Source organism: Schistocerca serialis, chromosome 6 (assembly GCF_023864345.2).
Source record: "Schistocerca serialis cubense isolate TAMUIC-IGC-003099 chromosome 6, iqSchSeri2.2, whole genome shotgun sequence".
Classification (NCBI taxonomy): Eukaryota; Metazoa; Arthropoda; class Insecta; order Orthoptera; family Acrididae; genus Schistocerca; species Schistocerca serialis.
Window position 1 is genome coordinate 621,722,723 of NC_064643.1, and position 24,625 is coordinate 621,747,347.

General features: G+C 39.4%; 1 protein-coding gene across 2 annotated transcripts in view; it reads left to right on the forward strand.

Moving 5' to 3' along the window:
- The window catches only part of LOC126484353 (actin-related protein 8), a 168,220-nt gene that overhangs the window by 105,123 nt on the left and 38,472 nt on the right, over window positions 1-24,625 (forward strand). For both annotated transcript variants that reach the window (XM_050107818.1, XM_050107819.1), the window contains exons 7-10: window positions 1,009-1,161; window positions 7,790-7,864; window positions 9,076-9,222; window positions 20,827-21,076. In XM_050107818.1, the coding sequence (XP_049963775.1) occupies window positions 1,009-1,161; window positions 7,790-7,864; window positions 9,076-9,222; window positions 20,827-21,076 (625 nt within the window). The remainder of the gene's footprint in view (window positions 1-1,008; window positions 1,162-7,789; window positions 7,865-9,075; window positions 9,223-20,826; window positions 21,077-24,625) is intronic.

The window sequence follows — 24,625 nt, forward strand, 5'->3', positions numbered from 1 at the left end:
GTAGCCATGTATGGAAGTGGAGCATGGATGATAAATAGTTTGGACAAGAAGAAAATAGATGCTTTTGAAATGTGATGCTACAGAAGAATGCTTAAGATTAGATGGGTAGATCACGTGACTAATGAGGAGGTACTGAATAGAATTGGGGAGAAGAGGAATTTGTGGCACAACTTGACGAGAAGAAAGGATCAGTTGGTAAGGCATGTTGTGAGGCACAAAGGGATCTCCAATTTAGTATTGAAGGGCAGCGTGGAGGGTAAAAATCATAGAGGAAGACCAAGAGATGACTACAATAAGCAGATTCAGAAGGATATAGATTGCAGTAATTACTTGGAGATGAAGAAGCTTGCGCAGAATAGAGTAGCATGGAGAGCTGCAGCAAACCAGTCTCTGGACTGAAGACCAGAACAACAACAATGGATGTTTGAGCAATATGGTTATATAGAAAGGACGAATCTCTATGCTTACCTTACAATGTGAAACACCATTAAATATTAACAGCTGCATTGTGTAGTACAAAATGTAAAATGAAGCATAATGTAAGCTTTATTCATTCATTTCAGAAAGCACTATAAAAATAAAAAGGAGAAAGAAAGCACTGAAATGTGATCTAAACCAGAACAAATAAAGTTTTGTAATTAGTGGGCTGCCAGGCTGGTGAACCTTAGTACTTATTTTATTTTGTAAGTACTCTTCTGTTGCCCGACTTGTTTTATGCAAATAAAACTAGTGAAGAAGAACTTAACATTGTCAATGTCATGTCATGTCCATTAAGGGCAAGCAATAAACACAGTGAGGTAACAAAGCTGTGGGGGAGAAGGATCACACATCTTCGTTTCATCAGCAGGTTACAATGTTAATTTACAATTAAATCCTTACTTTTGTACTAAATTTGATTTTTTTTTTTAAAAAAAGGTATATATCTATGAGCAGCATATTAACAGTCAGTATCATTTTTGATTTTTACATATACTGAATAATTTGTAATTGATTTTATCTTTTTCTCAGGTTCGTATGGACTATGGTGGAGGAGACATCACTCAGGCATTTTTATGGCTTCTACAGAAATGTGCTTTTCCATACAGAACATGCAACCCAGACAGTAAACTTGATGCTATGCTTCTTCGTCAACTGAAGGAAAATTTTTGTCATGTGAATTTGGTAGGTCTGTTTTTATTTTTTCTTGAATCATATCAGCTAAGACCTGGATGGAACTTTTTACTGTATGTTGGAAACACCGTCTGCTGATTCCACGCCACTGAACACATTATCTCTGATTCCACGACCACAGAACGCATTATCGTATTTGATGCTTGGAGGGTTACTGTATGTAACAAGAGGTACAAAGATGAGATACTACAACCTCAATGTCAGCTTTTTGGAGATGCAGTTTGTGCAGAATTCTTTTTCATGGACGATAATACTTGTTCACCCTGAGCCGCAAATTTCCCACTCGTGAAGATATCCACCTCATGGGTTAGTCGATGTGGACTTCATATCAGACTGCTAAAGCAACATCTGACATGAACTGGGGAGCCAAACTCCACCTCATGGGTTAGTGGTTGTGAACTTCATATCAGACTGCTAAAGCAACGTCTGACATGAACTGGGGAGACAAACTATAGCTCTTCAACAGCTGCCATAGTCTCATTAATTCTTTCATACAACTCTTTCTCAGAAATGAGGTTTATTGCAGATAGGATTCCAGAACTACATTGCAGAGAGCATATCAATGCCTAGCATATGTAGCCACTATTATCTGTTTGATTGTTGTGGAAGATTTATACTAGAACTGTTATTTTTCTCTTTGTAATATTTATCTTCAGCTAAAGAATTTTTCAAATTGCGTTTTTAGATGGTCATTTGTGCTGGATCTCTTGTGATTAACTTCTACTGATTCTCATACACCAGTTACATTATACAGGGTGGCTATCGATCCTTGAAAACTGGGAATTAGCCGTGAATGTTACATAACCTTGAAAAACTGGGAAATTCAAATGAAGTCCTTGAATTTAAAACATTCTACTCTATTGTTACTGTTATATAATAAATAATAATGTCAATATTTTCTTTTCCTGTTAACATTTAGCTTGCAGCTGACATACTGTTACAGCACTTGTGGGAGAAGGGAATGTGCAGGTGGACATTATATTATATCAAGCCAGCTACTGTAATAGCGAAAACAATCAGTTATTGACAAAATTATTTAATTGGATGTATAAAAAATCTACTCACTAAGCTGTGCAGAACACACACATAAAAGACTGTTGTAATTGGCAAGCTTTTGGAGCCAGTGGCTCCGTCTTCATCCTCTGTATTCTTTGTTTCATGCTGTCACCCAAATACAACTTTTTCATTATGGTCTAGACCTTGCACTTTTGTTTGTAGTACCATGTCATGTGATTCACCCTGTCAGAAGCTGGGGGGGGGGGGGGGGGGGGGGGGGGGGTCAGTGGCTACAAAATCAAACTATCCTCTCCTGTAATCACTTCTGAAAACCAGCTAGCTGTGTCTCTTTTCAAAACTCAGTTCTGAACCCAGGCTGCCTCCTACACTATGACCCACCTTCTTGCAAACATTCCTTTATATATTTATTAACAATCTCTTCAAATATTTTTACAATATAGTTAAGATTAATTGGTCCTTTTTTATATTGTCTCTTGCTCCTTTTCCTTTTATATAGATATAACTGCCACTTCTTTCCAACCATCTGGGAGCTCGAATAGGAATCTTAGATAAATGGCACAGTGCCTCTCCCCATGATATTTAGAATTTCTCCACTTAGTCTGTCCACCTGTGTGCATTCCTGTTATTTCTTACTTTGGTGGCAATACACATTATAATCACCTACCTAATAGCCAGTATATCAACATTTGGCACAGATGACAGCTGCGACACATCATGGCATGGAAGCAGTGAGGCCTTAGCAGGTTGCTGTAGGGTATTGGTACCACATCTACACACACAATTCACCAAATTCCCATAAATTTCAGAGGGGCAGGGAGGGTGGTGGTTGGAGGCGATGAGCTGTGACTCCTGTTCAATCACATCCCAGATGTGTTCGATCAAGTTCAGCACATCGATTGGAACTTGCCACAGTGTTCCTCGAACCACTCCATCATAGTTCTGGCCTTGTGACATTGCACATTATTGTGTTGAAAAATTCCACTACCGTCGGGAAAAATGATCATCATGAGGGGCTGTACATGGTCTGCAACCAGTGTACAAGACTCCTTGGCTGTCATGGTACCTTGCATGAGCTCCACGGAACCCAGAGCATAATATAGCCGCTGCCAGCTTGTCTCCATCCTGCAGTACAGGTGTCAAGAAGCTGTTACCCTGTAAGACAATGGATTCGCGTCCTCCCATCAGCATGATTAAAAAGGTATCGGGATTCATCAGAGCATGTGGTCTACCATTGTGCCAGTGTCCAGTTCCAATGATCACTTGTTCATTTCAGTCATAGTTGTTGATGTCGTCGTGTGAACACTGGCACATGCACGGATCGTTGGCTACGGAGGCCCATCGTTAGGGGTGTTCAGTGCACTGTCTTCAGGCACACTTGTACTCTGAATAGCATTAAAAGTTGATATTAGTTCCACCACAGTTTGCTGCCTGTCCTGTTTTACCAGTCTGCCCAACCTACAATGTCCGACACGTGTAATGAGGAATGGTTGCCCAACCCCATGATGTCTGAAAATGGTTTCACCTTGGTTTCATCACTTGTTGAAGACACTCACCACAGCACTCCTCGAACACCCAACAAGCTGTGCAGTTTTCAAAATGCTTGAGCCAAGCCTCTGTGCCATCATAATCTGCCCTTAGTTTAAACTCAGATAGATCATTCACCTTCTCCATTCTACACACGGACAGCACGCTGACTGATACTACATGCACCATGTGCGTGTCTGACTAGTGGGTAATGCTGCTATCATGTGTATGCGTTTACATTGATAGTAGGTCAGTAGTGATGATGTTCTGGTTGATAAATGTATGTTTCCCTGTTATTAAATGTGGACTCTTTGATGAATGGCTGCACCACGGTTGCATGTCAGATGTGCAAAGTGGTTGCATTGTTAATTTTTTTTATGTGGTCCTTTGTATTTTAATTAGAGAATCCTGAATGGGCATCCCAGGCTAGTGGAACTGGATTAAAAGTAAGTAAAACAATAATGAAAGGTAAGTGTAGAGAAGTTGAGGAAGCTTTATATCTGTGGCATAAACATTTAAGAGGAAAGGTTTACTGTTACTGGGCTGATACTGCAGGAAAAAGCATTGCAAACTTCAGTGCTAAAAAGGAGGAGAAGATTCAGAATTTACTGCTAGTGATGAATAATTGAATCGGTGAAAAAAATCGTTTGGTATTCACAAGATTACCATTCATGGAGAGGCTTTATCTTCTGACAAACAGGCTGTGCCATTATTTAAAGACTATGTTTTGAAGTTAATTGAATAACAAGGGAATTTCTGGTGAAGAGTTACACAATTGCAATGAGAATGGTATACATTACAAGATGCTCCCTTTGAAAAGGCTTGCTTCAAAAAAGAAAGCTGCAGTGCACGGGTAGAAGAAAAGTAAGGGACAATTTACCATTTTGGCTTGAAGAAATGGAACTGGTAATCACAAGCTTAGGCTTACATAAAGAGGGAAATCATGGAAACCTAGAGCTTTCAAAAATGTGCAGAATGAGGAATCTGCCCCTACCTTACAGTCCTCAAAAGAAAACATATGTGAATCCAGAAATCTTTAAAACCTGGCTCCAAAATTAATTGATACCAGCTGTAGAGAAATATTTGAAAGGCAATAATATACCAAGGAAAGCTTTACTGCTTCTTGATAATGCACCTTCACATCGTGCCAGTGATGAACTCTCAGATTGAGGTATCGAAGCATTATTTTTCCACCAAATGTGACTGCTCTTTGTCAGCCGAAGGATCAGAGCATCCTTGAAATGCTAAAGAAGTAGTATTTTCTCAATTTGTTAATATCAGCATTTGATAATAATGCAGACTGTGTAACCATTCTAAAAATATCTGACTTGCTAGATGTCATAAGGTGGTTGGCTGAAGCATGGGAAGAGATTCCAAACATATCACTTCTAAGGTTTTGGAAAATTATTTTAGATCATGGAGAACATTTTAACTTTTCTGGTACTGCGCACCGCGAATTTGAATCTGCGCCAGACGGCATGGAGGTCGAAGACCCCTAGAGGTCTGTGCACCATAGCGCTGTAAGCCGTGGCGGCGCGCGTCTCCTGGCCCACGTTTAGTGTGAGGGCGCCACAGTGGAATACGTGGTCCTAGCGGCCAATAGCAGCGTCCCTGATCATGTATTTAAGCGCCTGCCTCTCTCTCAGCCAGCCAGTCAAATCTTGTGTGTGTCTCTGGACTTATCGCCTTGCCTTAGACAGCATCTTTACTTTCTTGTTTTGTGTACGAGTGGACGTGGTTTTCTTGTGGTTCTGTTGTTTTGACCTTGTTGTTGTTTGTTTGGTCCTTCGTTGGTCGTGTCCACCCTCTCCTGTTTTTGTTGTCGTTCGTGGGCCGCTCTGTGAGTCCCGCCGCGCTTTCTGTCATGTCAACCTCTCGACCGTTCCGGTCGCAGTTACAACAACTTTGAATCCATGTGTGAAACCAAAGTCAAAGATGGAAATGACAATATTGTTTCATTGCCTAAAATTGTACCGGGCTGTAAAGATGTCAAATGTGGAGGACATTGCAGAATGGATGGCAAATGATGATGTTGATAAACTAACTGACAGTGATGTTATGGAAATGGTGATGCTTGGTGAAGTAACACAATAGGAGAAAGCAAACTAAAATGAGAGGATAAATATTAATCCACATTCGGAAGGGTTCAGAATGCTTGAGACAATGCTGCAGTAAGAGGAAGTAGTGCCAACTGATATCATTTGTCTGCGGGAGTGGAGGGATACTGCAGCAAGGAGGAGAGCTAAAGGATGGAAACAGTCGTCTATCAAAGACTTTTTTAACACCTCAGGCCTGTAGGTTTCATCCTTTTTATTATGCGTAGTTTTCACATGTGTGTAAATCATACATTTATACTTTACAATGCAGATTGTTTTATGTTTCCTGTTGTAATTTTTGAAGGGTGGAGTATGTACGTTTACATAACAAACACTTATAACTAGCTTGTTTCAGTAAGAAATCAGAAAATATTAGTGAAATTGAGTTTTGGTATAAAACAGAGGTGTTTTGAATGGTACTGTTGGGGTTGGAAGAGAGAATTAATAGAACTTCGATCTATCCAGCGTTTTGTTATCGGCTTGATGTTCCAACATGTTAGGCTAGACAGTTGAGAGTCTACTGCACTTGTGACTGAATAACTGCAAAAACATTTTTTGGGTACTCTTCAGCAGCAATTTAATCCTGCCCATCGCAGAGAAAAACCTGCTTGATCACTTCTGAGTTGATTACTATGTTAGTTGCCGCGTGGGATTAGCCAAGCGGCCTAAGGCGCTGCAGTCATGGACTGTGTGGCTGGTCCCGGCGGAGGTTCGAGTCCTCCTTCGGGCATGGGTGTGTGTTTGTCCTTAGGATAATTTAGGTAAAGTGGTGTGTAAGCTTAGGGACTGATGACCGTAGCAGTTAAGTCCCATAAGATTTCACACACTACTATGTTAGCTATCAGTAGCCACTGTTCAGTTTTGTATATCGGGATTACTAACTGGATTCTTCTTTTGCTACAGATGCTTCTGAAACTTTTCATGTTGGGAACTTTCTCTTACTGCTTAAATTTACAGTTATCTCTCCTATTGTTTCATACTGTTTTAAGTCATGTATATTGGTGTCCTCCAACCTATTGTGTTTCTTTTCCTTCACATTCACTTCTTTATTTTTGGTTTTCTTCTTTTTACCAGAGTTTGGGTTTACTTATGCTATCCCACATATATGTTACCTTACCTTTATGTTACCTTTTCTTTCTTTTGGTTGCTTCTCCAAAGTTTGTTGGTTCTTTCCTTTTATTTTGCATTATATTATTCTTTTCTCATTTGTGTTATCATTTCTGTCTGTTATTTACTCATCTCCAACTTGTAGAGTGATCTCTCTGCCACTTCATATGTCTCAGACTTGAAAATCTCATTTGTACTAGCATTATTCAGGTTCATCTTGTCCTGTTCTGTGTAGTCTCTTATTGAATAGTGCCTTGGATGACTTACATTTTACCCTGAACTGTCCAATTTCCTCTGGCTCTTGTATGTTTACATATGAACTTGCTTCAGTCTGGCATGCAGATTTTTTTCCATTTATTTATTTGATCACTTTCTCATTTTGGAGATACTTGAAGTGAATTAATAGTTCGTGAAGTATTCTTGCTGGTGAAAGGAGTTCTTAGTTACATATAAAATTCAGTGCAACAATAACACAACTGCTCCTTCTCACAGAATTTAATGAGAAAATAAATTCTATGTGACTCAGCAGTGATACGAAATAGAAACAGGTGAGCAAATAGAAGTATGTACTTCAAAGTTGCTTATTAGTCAGTTACTGGAAATTTATTTTTGTTAATTAATTACACTCATTTTTCTAAATATGAGAAGATACCAAGTGACTCGTAAAGAACTAATAGCTTTAGTGGAAAAGGGGGGGGGGGGGGGCGTGTGTTATGTCCATTTCTGCTTTTTGCACGTGGTCAGCTCTGGGTTGCCAGTTTCATGTATAAGCACATACACTGCTATTTAACTTCCAACAGTTCTTTATTGAAAGCTTTTTTTTTTGTCTTTTTTACATGCAGTTGGTTCAAATTTCTTATAAGACACTTTTGCAGGATATTTGTGGTTCACAAGAAAAGTCATTTGTTCTGAAGCAGCCAAACCGACCAACAAGAAAATACACATTGCAGGTAAGATGCCTATGACCAGAAATTAACTGTTTTGATTGATAAAGTCACAGACATATTTTATTTCATAAGTGTGTAAAATGTTGAGATCTTGCTTGTATGGCAGTGATAAAGTGACTCTCCATACTATTGAAAGCAGTTTTTAACTGTACATTCTTAAACAAAGACCAGTATTCAAGCTCTTTAGCTCAGCAGTTATTATTCCACTGAAAAAAAAAAGTTAGAGATAGGCAGAGAGTAGTAAATATTTTAATTGAGACATGATGCTGGAATGTAGCTATGAAGAATACATTATTGAAAGTGAGAAGAAAAGGGGGGGTGGGGGGAGTGGGGAGAGAGCGTGTATAATGGGAGGCTAACAGTTGGGGAGAAAGTACCCTACATTTCAAACAGAGCAATTGAAACACATTGCTGCATGTCATAGATATTTCAGGAATTATGTATTTAAATTGCAGAGCAAATCACTTCTCAATATTTTATGGTTACAGAAGCTCTGTTTCCAGCATTCAGTTGCCATAAAAAAAAGTCATTCTACTTTTTCTAATATTGATTCTATGGAATGATCTGTTTCAACTATTATTCTACAGCTGCTCTCTTCCATTTTGTACCACAGTATAAATTGAGCCTAATTGTTTGTAGGCATTGTACTTCATCAAAAAAAGCTAAGCTCAGACTGCTAGCTAAAAGCTATTGTTGTACATTTGTTTCCTATTTATATTCTTGTCTTGGATACACCTGAATGGAGTACTCTGAGATCCCCCTTGGCTCTCTGCACAGCATTGCTACCTCTGTTCAGCACTTGCTCTGATTTCTTTATTTCTGTTAATGAACTCTATCCACTGCATATCAGCTAAGGAGTAGCATAAACAAAATGATACTAAACACAAAACAAGTATATAAAACACATTCATTGCACATACAAGTGACTTTGATTCGCAGGTTACTTGCACATATTCATCCTCCTTTGCTATTTCTGACTCAGACAATACAATCACTTTAACACATGCTTACTCATTTTTAGATATCTAGGGTACAAAAATTTGTACACATTTAATGCATACAAGAAAAAAACTCCGAACTCAGTCCAAACAGGTCCCAGAAGGCTCAACAATACTGACTGACCAGAATGTAGTCTTAGATATTCTCTACATGTTTCTCCAGCTGTTGAACATCCTGAACTGATTACAAATGTTTGTGTGTAATTTCATGTTTAGGTTGGGGATGAATGCATAGTGGCACCTCTGAGTTTGTTCCAACCTGAATTGCTTGCAGTCACTGGGCCAAAACAAGTACACATTCAGAAACGATCTACTGGAGACCCCGAGGACCCTCATGATGATAATTATTTGCGGGAAACAAGTGTAAGTATCAAGATTTTGAAAATGGCATGGGTTTCCTAAATTTATCAGTGTACATTGTTTTGTACATGTTACATTTTTTGTGTTTTTTATGTTTATATGAAAAAATGCATGTTACATTTTTTGTGTTTTTTATGTTTATATGAAAAAATGCATGAGACTCATGCTATGAAGAAAGATTGAATCTGTTTCAGTTTGATTGTGATTCTTTAAAAAATATCATGTTTTTCATTTTTAGAATATTAGAAAAATATTTATGAGGGTTGAATGAAAAGTAATGCTTCCACCTGCATTAATTGGGTTTGGATGGGAATATTTTAATAAATCAAACGCAGAAATAATCCTTAGAATGATCTTTAATAATCAATATTCACTTTCCCACATAATCACCAGCCAATTGGACACATTTCTGCCAACAATGAACAAGTTTTCTGGAGCCATCAGGGAAGAAGTTGACACTCTGTTTCTGCAACTACAGTCTCACAGTTCTCTCAACATCTTCATCAGAAGCATAATGATGTCACCGCAGATCGTTTTTCACTATCAGGAACAGATGGAAGTCAGATGGTGCTAAATGTGGACTGTGTGGAGGATGCCGTATGGTGGTGAGAGTCAGTCTCTGAAGTTCTGCTATGGTGGCACGTGAAATGTGTGGTTTGGCATTGTCATGCTGCAGGAAAACATTTCCCTTTTTCTTTTGGACCCTTGTTAGCCTTAATTTCAGAGCTTGCAGCGTGTTGTTGTTCCACGATCAAGGAAATCAACCTGGACAACACCATCTGCATCCCAGAACACTGTGGCCATAATTTTTCCAGCTGAGGGCTGTGTCTTGAATTTCTTTTTCTGGGGCAATCCCTTGTGTCAATATTCCATAAACTGACGTTCCACTCCAGTTCGTAATGGTGTAACCATGTTTCGTCACCTGTCACAATTGAATGGGAAGGCCGTCACCTTCATTCTCGTAATGTGAGAGGAGTTCCTGGCAAATTTCAAGTCTGTACACTTTCATTTCAGGAATCAGCATCCAGGGTACCCATCGTGCACAGATCTTCTGATAGCCAAGCAAAGCAATAATGTGACCCACACATTCTTGTGAAATACCGATTGTACTTGCAGTTTCTCTCTGAGTGATACGACAATCGTCCTGAATCAATCTGTCAACATTTCACTTGTGAAACTCGGTGGTTGCTGTCACAGGACGTCTAACTCATTGTTTGTCACGCAGGTCAGATGTTCCTGCCTCAACATCTTTAAACTTACTCACCCAATGACAAACAGTACTCACATCAACATAACCACCATAAACTGTCTTCATTCTCTGGTGAATCTCTTTTGGGGTGTCACCTTCTGCTGTCAAAAATTCAAAGACTACAAGTTGCTTAAATCACATTGATAGACCATCTGCGCAGGGCATTGACCAACCGTCTGCGCGGGGTTCCACACTTTATGCTGCAACAAAACAACCGTTCAATGCTAAGGCTTCCCGTGAACTGGAGCTATAGAGAAGAGGCTACGGAACAAGCATACCCATGCTGCCAACTGTTTAAGAGTTATGAAGGTGGAGGCATTGCTTTTCAGTGAATCCTTGTATAAGCAATTTGCTTTCCAAAAGTCATTTATAGTTAATATTTTTATATCTTTGGTGAAAGCGAAAAAAGTGTAAATTTTTCACAGGCTGTATTGCAAAGACAACCACCTAACCTTTGTTTAAAAGTCAGTTGTAGTAGTAAAATTTTGCATGACTGAATCTGGATGTACCAGCAAAACAAATCAGCAGTCAAAAACTATTGGGCTTGCGAAGACAAACACAGTTGTAACTGGTTTATTCGACAAGCAATGCTTATTCTGATATAGAACCTTGGCTTTGGGCATGACTAAATACAAAATTATGAAAGCAGGAAATGTATTTGCCCCTGGGAAGATACAAAGTAATACATGGTCCAGTAATATCAGTATGACCACCACCTAAGTGAGACATCAATATGCAATAACCACTCACAGGCGGCAGGTGGCAGCACGAACAGTAAAGTGGAAAATGTGTGATTTATGTGACATCCAAAAGGGGATGATCATTTGTTTTCTAACTGAGCAAGGAAGCATTTTTGAAACAGCTAAGTTTGTAGACTGTATACCGTGCATGGCAAAATGTTGCCATCCAAAACCAGTGCCTAGGTAACTGTGGTGCACCATGGGCAATAGAAGACGGGGGTGGACTACGGCTGAGGAGATGTGTGGCATGGCTGTTGGCATGTGTGTTGTGGAACATCTGAAAGAAAACACCCTGCAACAATCATTGGAAGGATCCGAGCCAGAGGAGGGAGCATTATGGCAAGGAGAATGTTTTTGTGTCTTTCCTTAGGTAATCTCGTCATTCTGGAAAGCACAATGGATCAACACAAATGGATGCATCTTTCCTTGGAAACCATTTTTCCTTGGCATGATGGCATCTACCAGCAGGACAGTGCAATGTTTCTCACTGTTGTTAGTGTACATGCATGATTTGAGGAGTGCCAGGATGAGTTCGCCCCTATTTCCCTGGCCACCAAACTTCTTGGAGTTAAACCCAATTGAGAATCTATGGGACCACCTCGATCGGTCTGCTTGCAGCATGGTTCCTTAACTGAGAAACGTAGCACAATTGGCCATAGCGCTGGAGTCAACATGACTCCACATCCCTTTTGGAACTTCCGGAACCTTATAGACTTTCTTCCTGGACACTTCACAGTGGTTCACATTGCAAAATGTGGTTATTCAGGCTTCTGACAGATGGTCACATTATTGTGACTGGACAGTGTTTATCAAAACCTCATGTGGTTTCATAGGTTTTGTTTATGGCTGCTTTTGCAACCTGGCAGGCTTTTGTACTATATTTGTTGTGCCACATTTTACAGTATGTTACTGATACTTTTTAATGATCAGGAATGCTCATAAATTTAGATAGAGAATCTCAAGTGGCCACGAGCTGAAATTATTTGACACAAATGTGCCTTGTGTTTTTGTCACTATTTTGCTTTTAACACATAATCAGGAATGATAAAGGGTAGCCACCATTTACAGTAAATTGTTAGCAATTTCACTTTGATTCTGGCAGATAAATGAATGTTTAACAACTTTTTCAAGAACAGTGCTGGACCACACCCTTTCTTTCTTGCTAGCTGCTATAATAAGACTCATATAGCCAGTCATCACATTTCATGTAAACATTCACCAAAGTTATTTTGCACTTTATTAATGTATGTTCTTCAAAATACTAATAACAGTCTAATTCCCAAAGGTACACTCTTTGGCTAGGAGCGTCTAAACTTACCATCCCTCACTACAAAATACAAACACTCACTCTTACTCTTTGCCCTTCACTTGATCAATCTCTATATATCAATCCCTTTTTATATAAGGGGCATTCAAATAGAAACGAGCCGGAGGCATAATTACAGAAACCAACACCTGTATGTTAGAAGTATTGACCCTGGCTGTTGAGACACTTGACCCACTGTGACCCTAGGCGGTGAATGGCTGTCTCATAAAATTCCCGGGACTGCGATGTTAACCAGTTCTGCACGTACAGCTGGACGGCGTTGTCGGAGGTGAACCGTTTACCCCTCAGAGCCTTTTTAAGGCGACCAGAAATGGCGTAATCACAGGGAGAGAGGTCCGGACTGTATGGAGGGTGGCTGAGAACCTCCCATTTGAATTTCTGCAGGAGTGCTGCGACTGTGTTGGCCATATGAGACTTTGTATTGGCATGGAGCAGAATGACCCCATGGGTGGGATTGCCTGGTTGTTTTGATTTGATTGCTTGGCGATGGGTGGTCAAGGTTTGTGAGTAATGCTGGACATTCACTGTTGTCCCGTGCTGCAGGAAGTCATCAGAAGTGGGCCATCTTGGTCAAAGAAGAACGTCAGCATAGGGGCAAACGATTCACCTCGGATGACGATGTCCAGCTGTACGTGTAGAACCCAGGAATTTTATGAGACAGTCATTCACTGCCTTGTGTCACAGTGGGACAAGTGTCTCAACAGCCAGAGTCAGTACTTCTAACATACAGATATTGTTTTCTGTAATTATGCCTCTGACTCGTTTCTCTTTGAATATCAATTATCAACCCTTTGTCTCATCCAAGGCAGATCCACAGCACAGCATGCATCACTGCTAATGAAATCAGTCTTCTATCGAATACACTGTAAAGTGTCCTTGCATTACCGTGGTATGTTTACCTGCTTAACATTTGGGTAGCTAAGCTGAGTGATGGCCAGAGTGCCACAGAGGGTTCCATGCCTAGTAAAGTGTTACATGTATGTGAATGATGAAAAGTAGGCTGAGGGCCAAATTGGTTCAATTTCAAGCAGACTAACAGAAAGCAAGTGTGCACGCTGTGATACTATGATCAGAGTTAGTTGGCACGTGGCTTTCAGGACCAGTAGCCGTAGAATTTGCTGTTATTGTCTGATGTTTAACAAGAGAATAACTATGGCGCATGTATTAGGAAAGAATGCATACATGTTGACTTATATTGTGGAAAAGAGTCAGTTTCAGTACAATAAATAGTGTTTTGGTATAACTGTTGTGTGTGAAGAATTACGTATTTCTTTTTGAAGAGAGACATAGTGTATGATTTTATATTTGATTATTCGTCATTTACTACTCCCCCCATCCTGGTCCCTTCCGCAAATCAACCAACCAACTTTACATGTAACTACCATGACAGGACAATCCTAAGTGAAGGAGTACTTGGTAGAGGCTAAATTGAGGACAATATTAAAAGTAAAACAGTGATCACCAAAGAACCGGAGGCATGTGTCTACAGTAAGTGAACCACACAGCCAGAGTGGAATTTTTGAACAGTGAATCGAACAAATGAAATATACTTCGCAAAAGTGATATGCTAGAAGGAACTACAATAGCACAAGGGAACAGCCTCCAGAGTTGCAGGATATTCCACACCGCATGACAATAGCAGTGGAAGAGAATGAAATGTTAATTTGCAAGAAACAAAATTGTATTTTGGCCAAGAAGTGGCGCAGCAGAACCGTTGAGTGACAGAGTTGTACTTTTGGTGTATGGAATAGCATGTGATGATCTAGAGTGAGCTGTGTTAGAACCATAGACCTTGCCGTTAGTGGGGAGGCTTGCGTGCCTCAGTGATACAGATGGCCGTATCGTAGGTGCAACCACAATGGAGGGGTATCTGTTGAGAGGCCAGACAAACACGTGGTTCCTGAAGAGGGGTAGCAGCCTTTTCAGTAGTTGCAGGGGCAACAGTCTGGATGATTGACTGAGCTGGCCTTGTAACACTAACCAAAACGGCCTTGCTGTGCTGGTACTGCAAACAGCTGAAAGCAAGGGGAAACTACAGCCATAATTTTTCCTGAGGGCATGCAGCTTTACTGTATGGTTAAATGGTGATGGTGTCCTCTTGGGTAAAATACTCCGGAGGTAAAATAGTCCCCCATTCGGATTTCCGGGCAGGGAATACTCAAGAGGATGTCGTTATCAGGAGAAAGAAAACTGGCGTTCTATGGATTGGAGCGTGGAATGTCACATCCCTTAATCGGGCAGGTAGGTTAGAAAATTTAAAAAGGGTAATGGATAGGTTAAAGTTAGACATAGTGGGAATTAGTGAAGTTCGGTGGCAGGAGGAACAAGACTTTTGGTCAGGTGAATACAGGGTTATAAATACAAAATCATATAGGAGTAATGCAGGAGTAGGTTTAATAATGAATAAAAAAATAGGAGTGCGGGTAAGCTACTACAAACAGCGTAGTGAACGCATTATTGTGCCCAAGATAGACACGAAGCCCACACCTACTACAGTAGTACAAGTTTATATGCCAACTATCTCTGCAGATGATGAAGAAATTGATGAAATGTATGATGAGATAAAAGAAATTATCCAGGTAGTGAAGGGAGACAAAAATTTAATAGTCATGGATGACTGGAATTTGGTAGTAGGAAAAGGGAGAGAAGAAAACGTAGTAGGTGAATATGGATTGGGGGTAAGAAATGAAAGAGGAACCCGCCTGGTAGAATTTTGCACAGAGCACAACTTAATCATAGCTAACACTTGGTCCAAGAATCATAAAAGAAGGTTGTACTCATAGAAGAATCCTGGAGATACTAGAAGGTATCAGATAGATTATATATTGGTAAGACAGAGATTTAGGAACCAGGTATTAAATTGTAAGACATTTCCAGGGGCAGATGTGGACTCTGGCCACATTCTATTGGTTATGAACTGTAGATTAAAACTGAAGAAACTGCAAAAGGGTGAGAATTTAAGGAGATGGGACCTGGATAAACTGACTAAACCAGTGGTTGTACAGAGTTTTAGGGAGAGCATAAGGGAATAATTGTCACGAATGGGGGAAAGAGTTACAATAGAAGAAGAATGGGTAGCTCTGAGGGATGAAGTAATGAAGGCAACAGAGGATCAAGTAGGTAAAAAGATGAGGGCTAGGAAAAATCCTTGGGTAACAGAAGAAATATTGAATTTAATTGCAGTAAATGAAGCAGACAAAAAGGAATACAAACATCTCAAAAATGAGATCAACAGGAAGTGCAAAATGGCTGAGCACGGATGGCTAGAGGACAAATGTAAGGATGTAGAGGTTTGTCTCATTAGGGATAAGATAGATACTGCCTACAGGAAAATTAAAGAGACCTTTGAAGAAAAGAGAACCACTTGTATGAATATCAAGAGTTAAGATGGAAACCCAGTTCTAAGCAGAAAGGTGGAAAGAGTATATAGAGGGTCTATACAAGGGCGATGTACTTGAGGACAATATTATGGAAATGGAAGAGGATGTAGATGAAGATGAAATGGGAGATACAATACTGCGTGAAGAGTCTGACACAACACTGAAAGACCTGAGTGGAAACAAGGCCCCAGGAGTAGACAACATTCCTTTAGAACTACTGACCACCGTAGGAGAGCCACTCCTGACAAAACTCTACCATCTGGTGAGCAAGATGTATGAGACAGGCGAAATACCCTCAGACTTCAAGAAGAATATAATAATTCCAATCCCAAAGAAATCAGGTGTCGACAGATGTGAAAATTACCGAAGTATCAGTTTAATAAGTCACAGCTACAAAATACTAACGCGAATTCTTTACAGACGTATGGAAAAACTGATAGAACCCGACCTCGGAGTAGATCAGTTTGGATTCCGTAGAAATATTGGAACATGTGAGGCAATACTGACTCTAAGACTTATCTTAGAAGAATGATTAAGGAAAGGCAAACCTACATTTCTAGCATTTGTAGACTTAGAGAAAGCTTTTGACAATGTTGACTGGAATACTCTCTTTCAAATTCTAAAGGTGGCAAGGGTAAAATACAGGGAGTGAAAGGCTATTTACAATTTGTACAGAAATCAGATGGCAGTTATTAGAGTCGAGGGACATGAAAAGGAAGTAGTGGTTGGGAAGGGAGTGAGACAGGGCTGTAGCCTCTCCTCGATGTTATTCAATCTGTATATTGAGCAAGCAGTAAAGGAAACAAAAGAAAAATTCAGAGTAGGTATTAAAATCCATGGAGAAGAAATAAAAATTTTAAGGTTCGCTGATGACATTGTAATTCTGGAAGAGACAGCAAAGGACTTGGAAGAGCAGTTGAACGGAATGTACAGTGTCTTGAAAGGAGAATTTGAGATGAACATCAACAAAATCAAAACTAGGATAATGGAATGTAGTCGAATTAAGTCGGGTGATGCTGAGGGAATTAGATTTGGAAATGAGACATTTAAAACAGTAACGGAGTTTTGCTATTTGGGGAGCAAAATAACTGATGATGGTCGAAGTAGAGAGGATATAAAATGTATACTGGCAATGACAAGGAAAGCGTTTCTGAAGAAGAGAAATTTGTTAACATCAAGTATAGATTTAAGTGTCAGGAAGTCTTTTCTAAAAGTATTTGTATGGAGTGTAGCCATGTATGGAAGTGAAACATGGACGATAAATAGTTTGGACAAGAAGAGAATAGAAGCTTTCGAAATGTGGTGCTACAGAAGAATGCTGAAGATTAGATGGGTAGATCGCATAACTACTGAGGAGGTATTGAATAGAATTGGGGAGAAGAGGAGTTTGTGGCACAACTTGACAAGAAGAAGGGACCAGTTGGTAGGACATGTTCTGAGGCATCAAGGGATCACAAATTTAGCATTGGAGGGCAGCGTGGAGAGTAAAAATCGTAGAGGGAGACCAAGAGATGAATACACTAAGCAGATTCTGAAGGATGTAGACTGCAGTACGTACTGGGAGATGAAGAAGCTTGCACAGGACAGAGTAGCATGGAGAACTGCATCAAACCAGTCTCAGGACTGAAGACCACAACAACAACAACAACAACAACAACAACAACTGTGTTAGAACTGTACTCTAAATATGTATTCAAACTGTTGAGACTGAACTATTACAAATGTTCATATTATGACTGAAAGAAGTGAGAACTGCAATGAACTCAGTTTCAAAGAACAACTGCGGAAATTTTCGTGAGAAAGGGAGGCGCAGTGGTTATAGGAGAAGGAGGGGCAGTAGATAAGTCAAGAATTTATAAACTACAGAAAGCACCATGGTTAAGACAAAGGGAGAAAGAGAATGAAGAATGAATGAGAAAAATGTGGTAAAAACGGGAGAAAAGAAAGACACAATGGTGGGAAGAATTAAAAAATAATTTTAAGCAAATGTTGCACAAGCCAGAAGAAGATGTAGCAAAATCAGAAAATTTAGAAGCTGAACATTAAGTAGAAATGCCATAAGTGGACATGGGGGTATGGAAAACAGACAAACTGGAAACAGTTGACGATATGAATGAATAAGTCTGTGTGAATACAAATTTAGGTCAGATAGATTAAGCAAAAGAAAAAAAGCAATATGTAAGCAGTGGATCATAGTGTAATGAAATAGAGGAAGAATTGTGTAAATTGGAGACTTAAGTTGTGGCAAATTTGTGTGTTGATGGTGTATTGAAAGCAGACCAGATGAGTGGACATCAACTGGAGTTTAATTTTGATGACAATGGATGAAGATTCAGAAGGACAAAAGTGAGCAAATGGTATATCTAAAGAGAAGACGACTACAGAAGATACCAAGGCATTTACAATGATTTACTGTGCTACAATAGCAGAAGACTGTGAGAAGCGGGCACAAATGGATCAGGTAAAATACAGCAGTTTGAACAGCATCTAGAAGAGGAAGAAAGCACCATTGAAGAAGAAAAAATTACCCATAATATCATTGAGAACCATACTGTAGCACCACCACTATTTTTCAGCGCTACAAGGGTGCAGGCAAGTGTGGAATTTACCAGACGATTGTTCTGACAGATGCAGATGCATCGCTTCCCAGCCAGTGGGCCACCTTGGGGCTCGCTTCAGCTGCAGCTGACCTTCTGCCCTAGGCACACACCGAGGGGGACATTACCACAACAGAGTGTTGCTTTCCTCAATAAAATGTATGACTAATAATGAAGCTTCTCTGAGCCACTATAAATCATGTTCCTGACAACAACCGACTGTGTCAGTCCAACCCTGCCTCTGTAAAGGTTGTCCACGACAGGTCTCTTGATTTCGGTGTCGCGTATGGGATCAACATCTCAGGCTGTACCAGGAACCTCATCTGCAGCCACAACTTGCAGTGCCAACATGCAATGGGGTGAGTGCAGTTTATGTTTATTTTTGTTGTCATCCATCTCAGGCTTCTATAATACAAAAACTGAAGAGAGCAGACCAAATGCAATAAAAGGAAAGTGAGCAGAAGAAATGTGTGGCAAAGAAAGGAGAGGGAAGAGAGGGTGAAAGGGAAAATCAAATGAGATGGAGAACTGGAAACTATTTTGAAAACATCGACATCACACTTGTGCCCCGGGAAAAAACATAGAACTTGTTTTACAGCAGCAGACAGACTGAAGCCTTTTTACGCTATAATAACAAGTGGAATAGAATTCTGTTCATAAAAAAAACTTTATGAGTGTAAATGACTTCACAGTATTCAAAATATTATCTGCAAGTGGACACTTAGGTGGTATTTGTTAAGCATTGAGTTTACAACATGTCCTGAACTGACAGCAGTAGCCTATGTAACTATGAGTAATAGCTTATGAAGATTCAGGGGTGGGGGGTGGAATGCCTCATCCCACCAAGCAGCGAGCTGAGCCAAGTCCACATGTCAACACTGCAAAGGCACGGAACTTAACCAACACAGCTGCCGTCTTTGGGTTCACTGGGTATGAGTCTGTGCATGCACAGGACTTACCAATGGCTGCTGGTGCCAGAGTGGGAGCATTGACCTACAGCTGTGCATGCCAAGCCAACAGCTAAAGTTTACAAACAGGGCCATGTGTACTATAGCATGAGTGCATAAAGTACCCTTCCATGATGAACCACAAGTGGCCTATCATCATACCCGCTAATTAACTGTGCTTATGTGTATAGTGCAAGTGTGAGGAAAAGTGTATTTCATATTATGTTTGGTTTGCCAATTTACATACTGTTTTCTTTCAGCTGATGGATTCAAACTAAAGACATAAGGTGACTAATGACATGGATGTTGTTTAGCTGAATTGTTAAGTGATTGACATCTCATTTCTAATTGTGTGTTTTGATGGTTAATCTTATTTTGTGTTTTTCTATTCGTTACGTTTAAAAATCAGAGTATACTGAATCACTTGAGTAAAAGAAGTTTGGTCAGCACCGGTATGTGTATATCTGTTAGTAGTAAGCAATTAATGAATTATCTGTGACTATACTGATGTGAAACACTTACAAAGTAAGCTAGTTTGTGGTACTAGTTATGCAATTCTAATTTCATTAACTTCAAGTTTTGCCTATTCTTGTTTTTGTAATTTTTTAAATTTTTTGCCAAATTTTAAAGAGAAGTTGGTGGGAGAATTTAATGCATCTTTGCCTTACAGTGATACCTTTGCCTTAATCTAATCTTTGAGTGGCAGCCAGAGTGCGGAGCAGTTGTTAGGGTTGCATGTCCACTTTTATTAGAATGATACATGCAGGCTGAGTGCTGAGCAAATAAGAATATTGAGCAGAATAGCTGGAAGTATAAGAATGCATGAATAATTTTATATCAAAGTAGCAAATAGTTGGTGCATTGCTGTCAGAACTAGCAGTCATATAATTTGCTATTTTTGTCTTTTATTGAACAAGAAAATTGGCACTGTGCTTGTAATAGGAAAGAGTACATACGTGTGTACTTATCTTGTGAAAAAGAGCAAGTTCCAGTTTAACAAGTAGTGTTCTGACATAACTCCCTCACTCTATCTGCGAGAGTAACAGGAAAGGAAATGACTAGTAGCGGTACAGGGTAATCTCCACCACACACTCTACTGTGACTTGCGGAGTATTTATGGCGATGTACATGTAGCTGAACTGCTGTGTGTGTAGAATTATTTCTTTCTTTTTAATGTTCGACATATTGTGTGATTTAGTACTTGCACTTTCGATATTTACTTTTCCCCTACACTGATAGAGCCTTACAATATTTATACTACTACTAAAACACGTGGCAGTTTTCACTAAATTTTTCAGTTCTTTCTTAAAAATTCATGTTTCTTAGGGGAATATGTTGATTTTGTTGTTTTTATTACATTTTGACAGAGACGGGGAGCGAAAGAGGCCCTGGAACCTTTGTCAGGTGGTTTTGCTGGAAGTGAACTGGATGGCATGAATGCAGGTCTAGACTGCAGTGGTGTTGGGGGACAGACAGGTGAAGAAGATATAGTAGTGGATGCTATGGATGCAACAGTTCCAACTACTGTTCGAGATGCTGATACAAAAGAATTTGTTGTTGGGCCAGAACAGGTTCTTGGTCTTGATCAGGCTATTCTACAAAGTATTGATCGTTGCCGTAAGTCCAGATTGTTACTAATGAATCACACATTTGTTATAACTGTCTAGTTTTTTCCATGTCCTGATTTTCAGTATTTTTAATCAAGATGTTGCTGTTGCAATGCATATTTTATAGTATTTCGTGTGTTATTGTTACAGGGAACAGTTTCTTAAGGAAATTTTTGTAGCAGAAGTTGTGTAATAGTAATTTACAATCACTTGACTATTTATTCTGAAAGTATCTAAGATTTAAAAGAAATAAATTTCGAAATGGTTATTACAGTGTAACTGCAGACATAATTTGCCACTGACTCATTGACAGATAGAAACATAATTTACCAGATTATAACTGAAGTTGTTATGGTCCATTTACCTGTAGTTTGATGTTGCACTCAGTTTTGATGAAATTTGAAGTCTCGTATCTTGCTGTACTTAAAAAAAATCATGGAAACATATGCTGTTAAGGATAGTGCTAAATGGTGTAGACCACATAAGAAATGAATTTTAAAAGGGTTTCCTTTCACTTTATTTTCACTATAATGTAAGTCGATAGCCAGTTCCAAGTTTACAATTTATAGTTTATATAGGTAAAGGGATGCACGTCTCTTCCTTTGTAAACACATATGGAAGAAGAATTACCCAATCATTAAACACACTCACAAACTTTGTTAAGTACACAGTGGCATAAACTAGCTTGCCTAAGATTGTTAAGACTCCAAATATTACTCGTTTCATATTCCTTGCAGACATATGTATTGTGCGTATCACACTTTTCAAAAGAATTAAGGGAACATGATGTTGGGCATCTGCCATACTCCACTGAGCACTAATTGAGGACTGGGTATGTTACCAAATTGTAATGTTATCTTTCACAAATTAAATACACAACAGAACATCACTAGATCCTCAATAATTTACATAAAAAGAACTGATATGTCTGACAAGTGTCAAAAACAAAGTGGAAACAGTCATTGATCCCATCATCCTGGGTGCTTTTCATTGGATTTTCAGACAATACAGTAAAGTGTATGCTCTAGGTGAGCATTTATCACTGTCTGACACCTATGTACCATTCTCTGTATAAGTCTGTGGAGGTCACCTTGTGGCATCTATTCCCATTCTGCAATGAGAGTCCACGAGAGTTCCTGGAGAGTCTGGGGACAATGGTGAACACTTCTGTCAAGCGTGTCCCCACATATGCATGATGAGGTTTAGGTTGAGACTCACTGCCAGCCATTCCATTACTTCAGAACACATCCCTGCGAACACCTGCCACATAGGGCCTGGCATTAGAAAGAATTCAGGGTCACCACCATATGCAGCAGTCACCACATAATCCAACAGGATCTGTTTGATGTGCTGCCTGGCAGTAAGGCAACTGTGGACAGTGACAAGATCCAAATGGCTGTCAATACTGAAACCTCCCCACAACATCACAGAACCTTGGAAATCTGTCAATTTTCTGGACAGCATTTGGCAGGCACTACTCACCATTGGTCTCCACATATGAACAAGGCCATTGTCGTGTGTCAGAGGATATCTGGACTCATCTGTGAATAGCACGTTTGCCAGTGACGAAGTTGACTGTTGACATGAGAATGGCAGAATTGAGGGTGAGCTGCAAGATGTTTTCGTGTCAAGTGTGTGCTCAAACAGGACTTCTAGGACATAAGGTTCTTTTGCATAACTTGTTCATTATAGTCTGATCGGATACAGCGACTCCAGTGGCTCTTCTGAAATCCTCATGCTATTCTGTTGCGGTATCCGTATGTCACTGAAATGCTGAGATGGTCAGATATGGGTCTTCACATGGGGTTTTAATGCTTCGGCGACCTTGTCCAATCCCCTTGTGCACTGGCCAGTCTCTCTGTACTGTGTCCACAACATATGGATTACATGTGGAGAGGCATTGGCTTCTGCAGTAAAATGACTGAAAGTCCATTCTTTTTGGATCAAACAGAACTGCCCTTGCAGATTGTACTGCATTAAAATGTCACATTGCATGTGCTTGGTCGAATACCATGTCCACAACTGCCATTTGTGTACCTTACTAAAAAACACTGTGACATTGATACACACTTCCTTCTGAAGGGCCACTGGACACTGTAATGTGTAACACAACCATTAGATGATGAATTATTTTAATTGTTGCCTTCAGTGAAAGTGAAGATCCCAAGCCATGCAGTGAGACCACAGTTGCTGCCTGTATCAAAATAGATTTAACATGACGGATGCTGATACATGTGTTCCCCTAATTATTTTGAACAGTGTATACTGGAGTGCAGAAATTTCTCTTTAACTGAAAAAGAGGTGTTATCCAGCTGCTGGCGAGACACAGATTGTAACATGATCTGACTTATAGATGTTGTCGATGTACTGGTTGGTCACAGACTTTAAACTCCATATATGTTTAGCATTTCCTTACTAGCCACACACTTTCATAGGTATATGTACATGATGTGAATTCTGAAAAAAAACATTATACTTTGAAATTCAGTTAGGTTAGTTTTTATTACTTTGCATGGATTTGTTTGATTTATGAAAAATATTTCAGGTTATTAATTCACATAGCGTCATCTGGAGTACCCTTCTGATGAGTATAACATCTCTCTTGAAATAAATATTATATGATTGTAAATCAGTCAAAACCTTAATTACCAACTGAATTAATTAGTGAGAGGTATTGTCTGAGTCAGAAAAAAATGCAGCAGTAAAATTATATTGTTAAAATCCAGAATCTTGCAGTCCTAGTAAACAGGCGATTGGGATTTTGAGGGTTCATACTTTTTATGTCAGTTAGTTTGTAAGTACTTAATTTCAGGTAATTATAAATATGTTCTTGGAAAGTTGGAAATGTCTGCTTTTGAGTGACCGGTAACAATACTTCCTCTGCTGCTTCTTGGCTCACACTGTTCTGCAGTTGTATTACGATATTGTAACTTCAATTAGCTGTAATTTTTAATTACTCAGGCTTCCATTAAGATCACTTACATTATTGTGATCAGGAAGGTAAATATAAACAGTTGAAATATAAGTGTAACAGAGACTTTACATAAATAGTGATTTTATGTATTCCTGTACAGATTACTTATATGTGTGCAACTACTTAGATGTAGAATAAAAGAATGAAAAATGGTACCGTATTTACTCGAATTTAAGCCGCACTCGAATCTAAGCTGCACCTGAAAAATGAGACTCGAAATCGAGGGAAAAATTTTTTTCCAAATCTAAGCCGCACCTGAAATCTGAGACTTGAAATTCAAGGTGAGAGAAAAGTTTTAGGCCGCACCTCCAAATCAAAACAAAGTTGGTCCATTGTAATATGAGACACAATTTGGTCGAATGAATGACGATACAGCTACATTAGTTTGGTTCGAGTCGTAAGCTTAGCAGTTAAGCTTTACCAGGTAGCCGTTGCTATGCATCAGGCGCTCCGTCTGTATTTATACGGTTACCCTTCCTTTTTCACGTGCTTCGTCTGGCTTGAATTTATTGTTAATTTTTCTTTGATCTGATAAGTGCCGTTCTCTTTGTTATATGTGTTTACATCCCTCCTAGCTGAAAATGC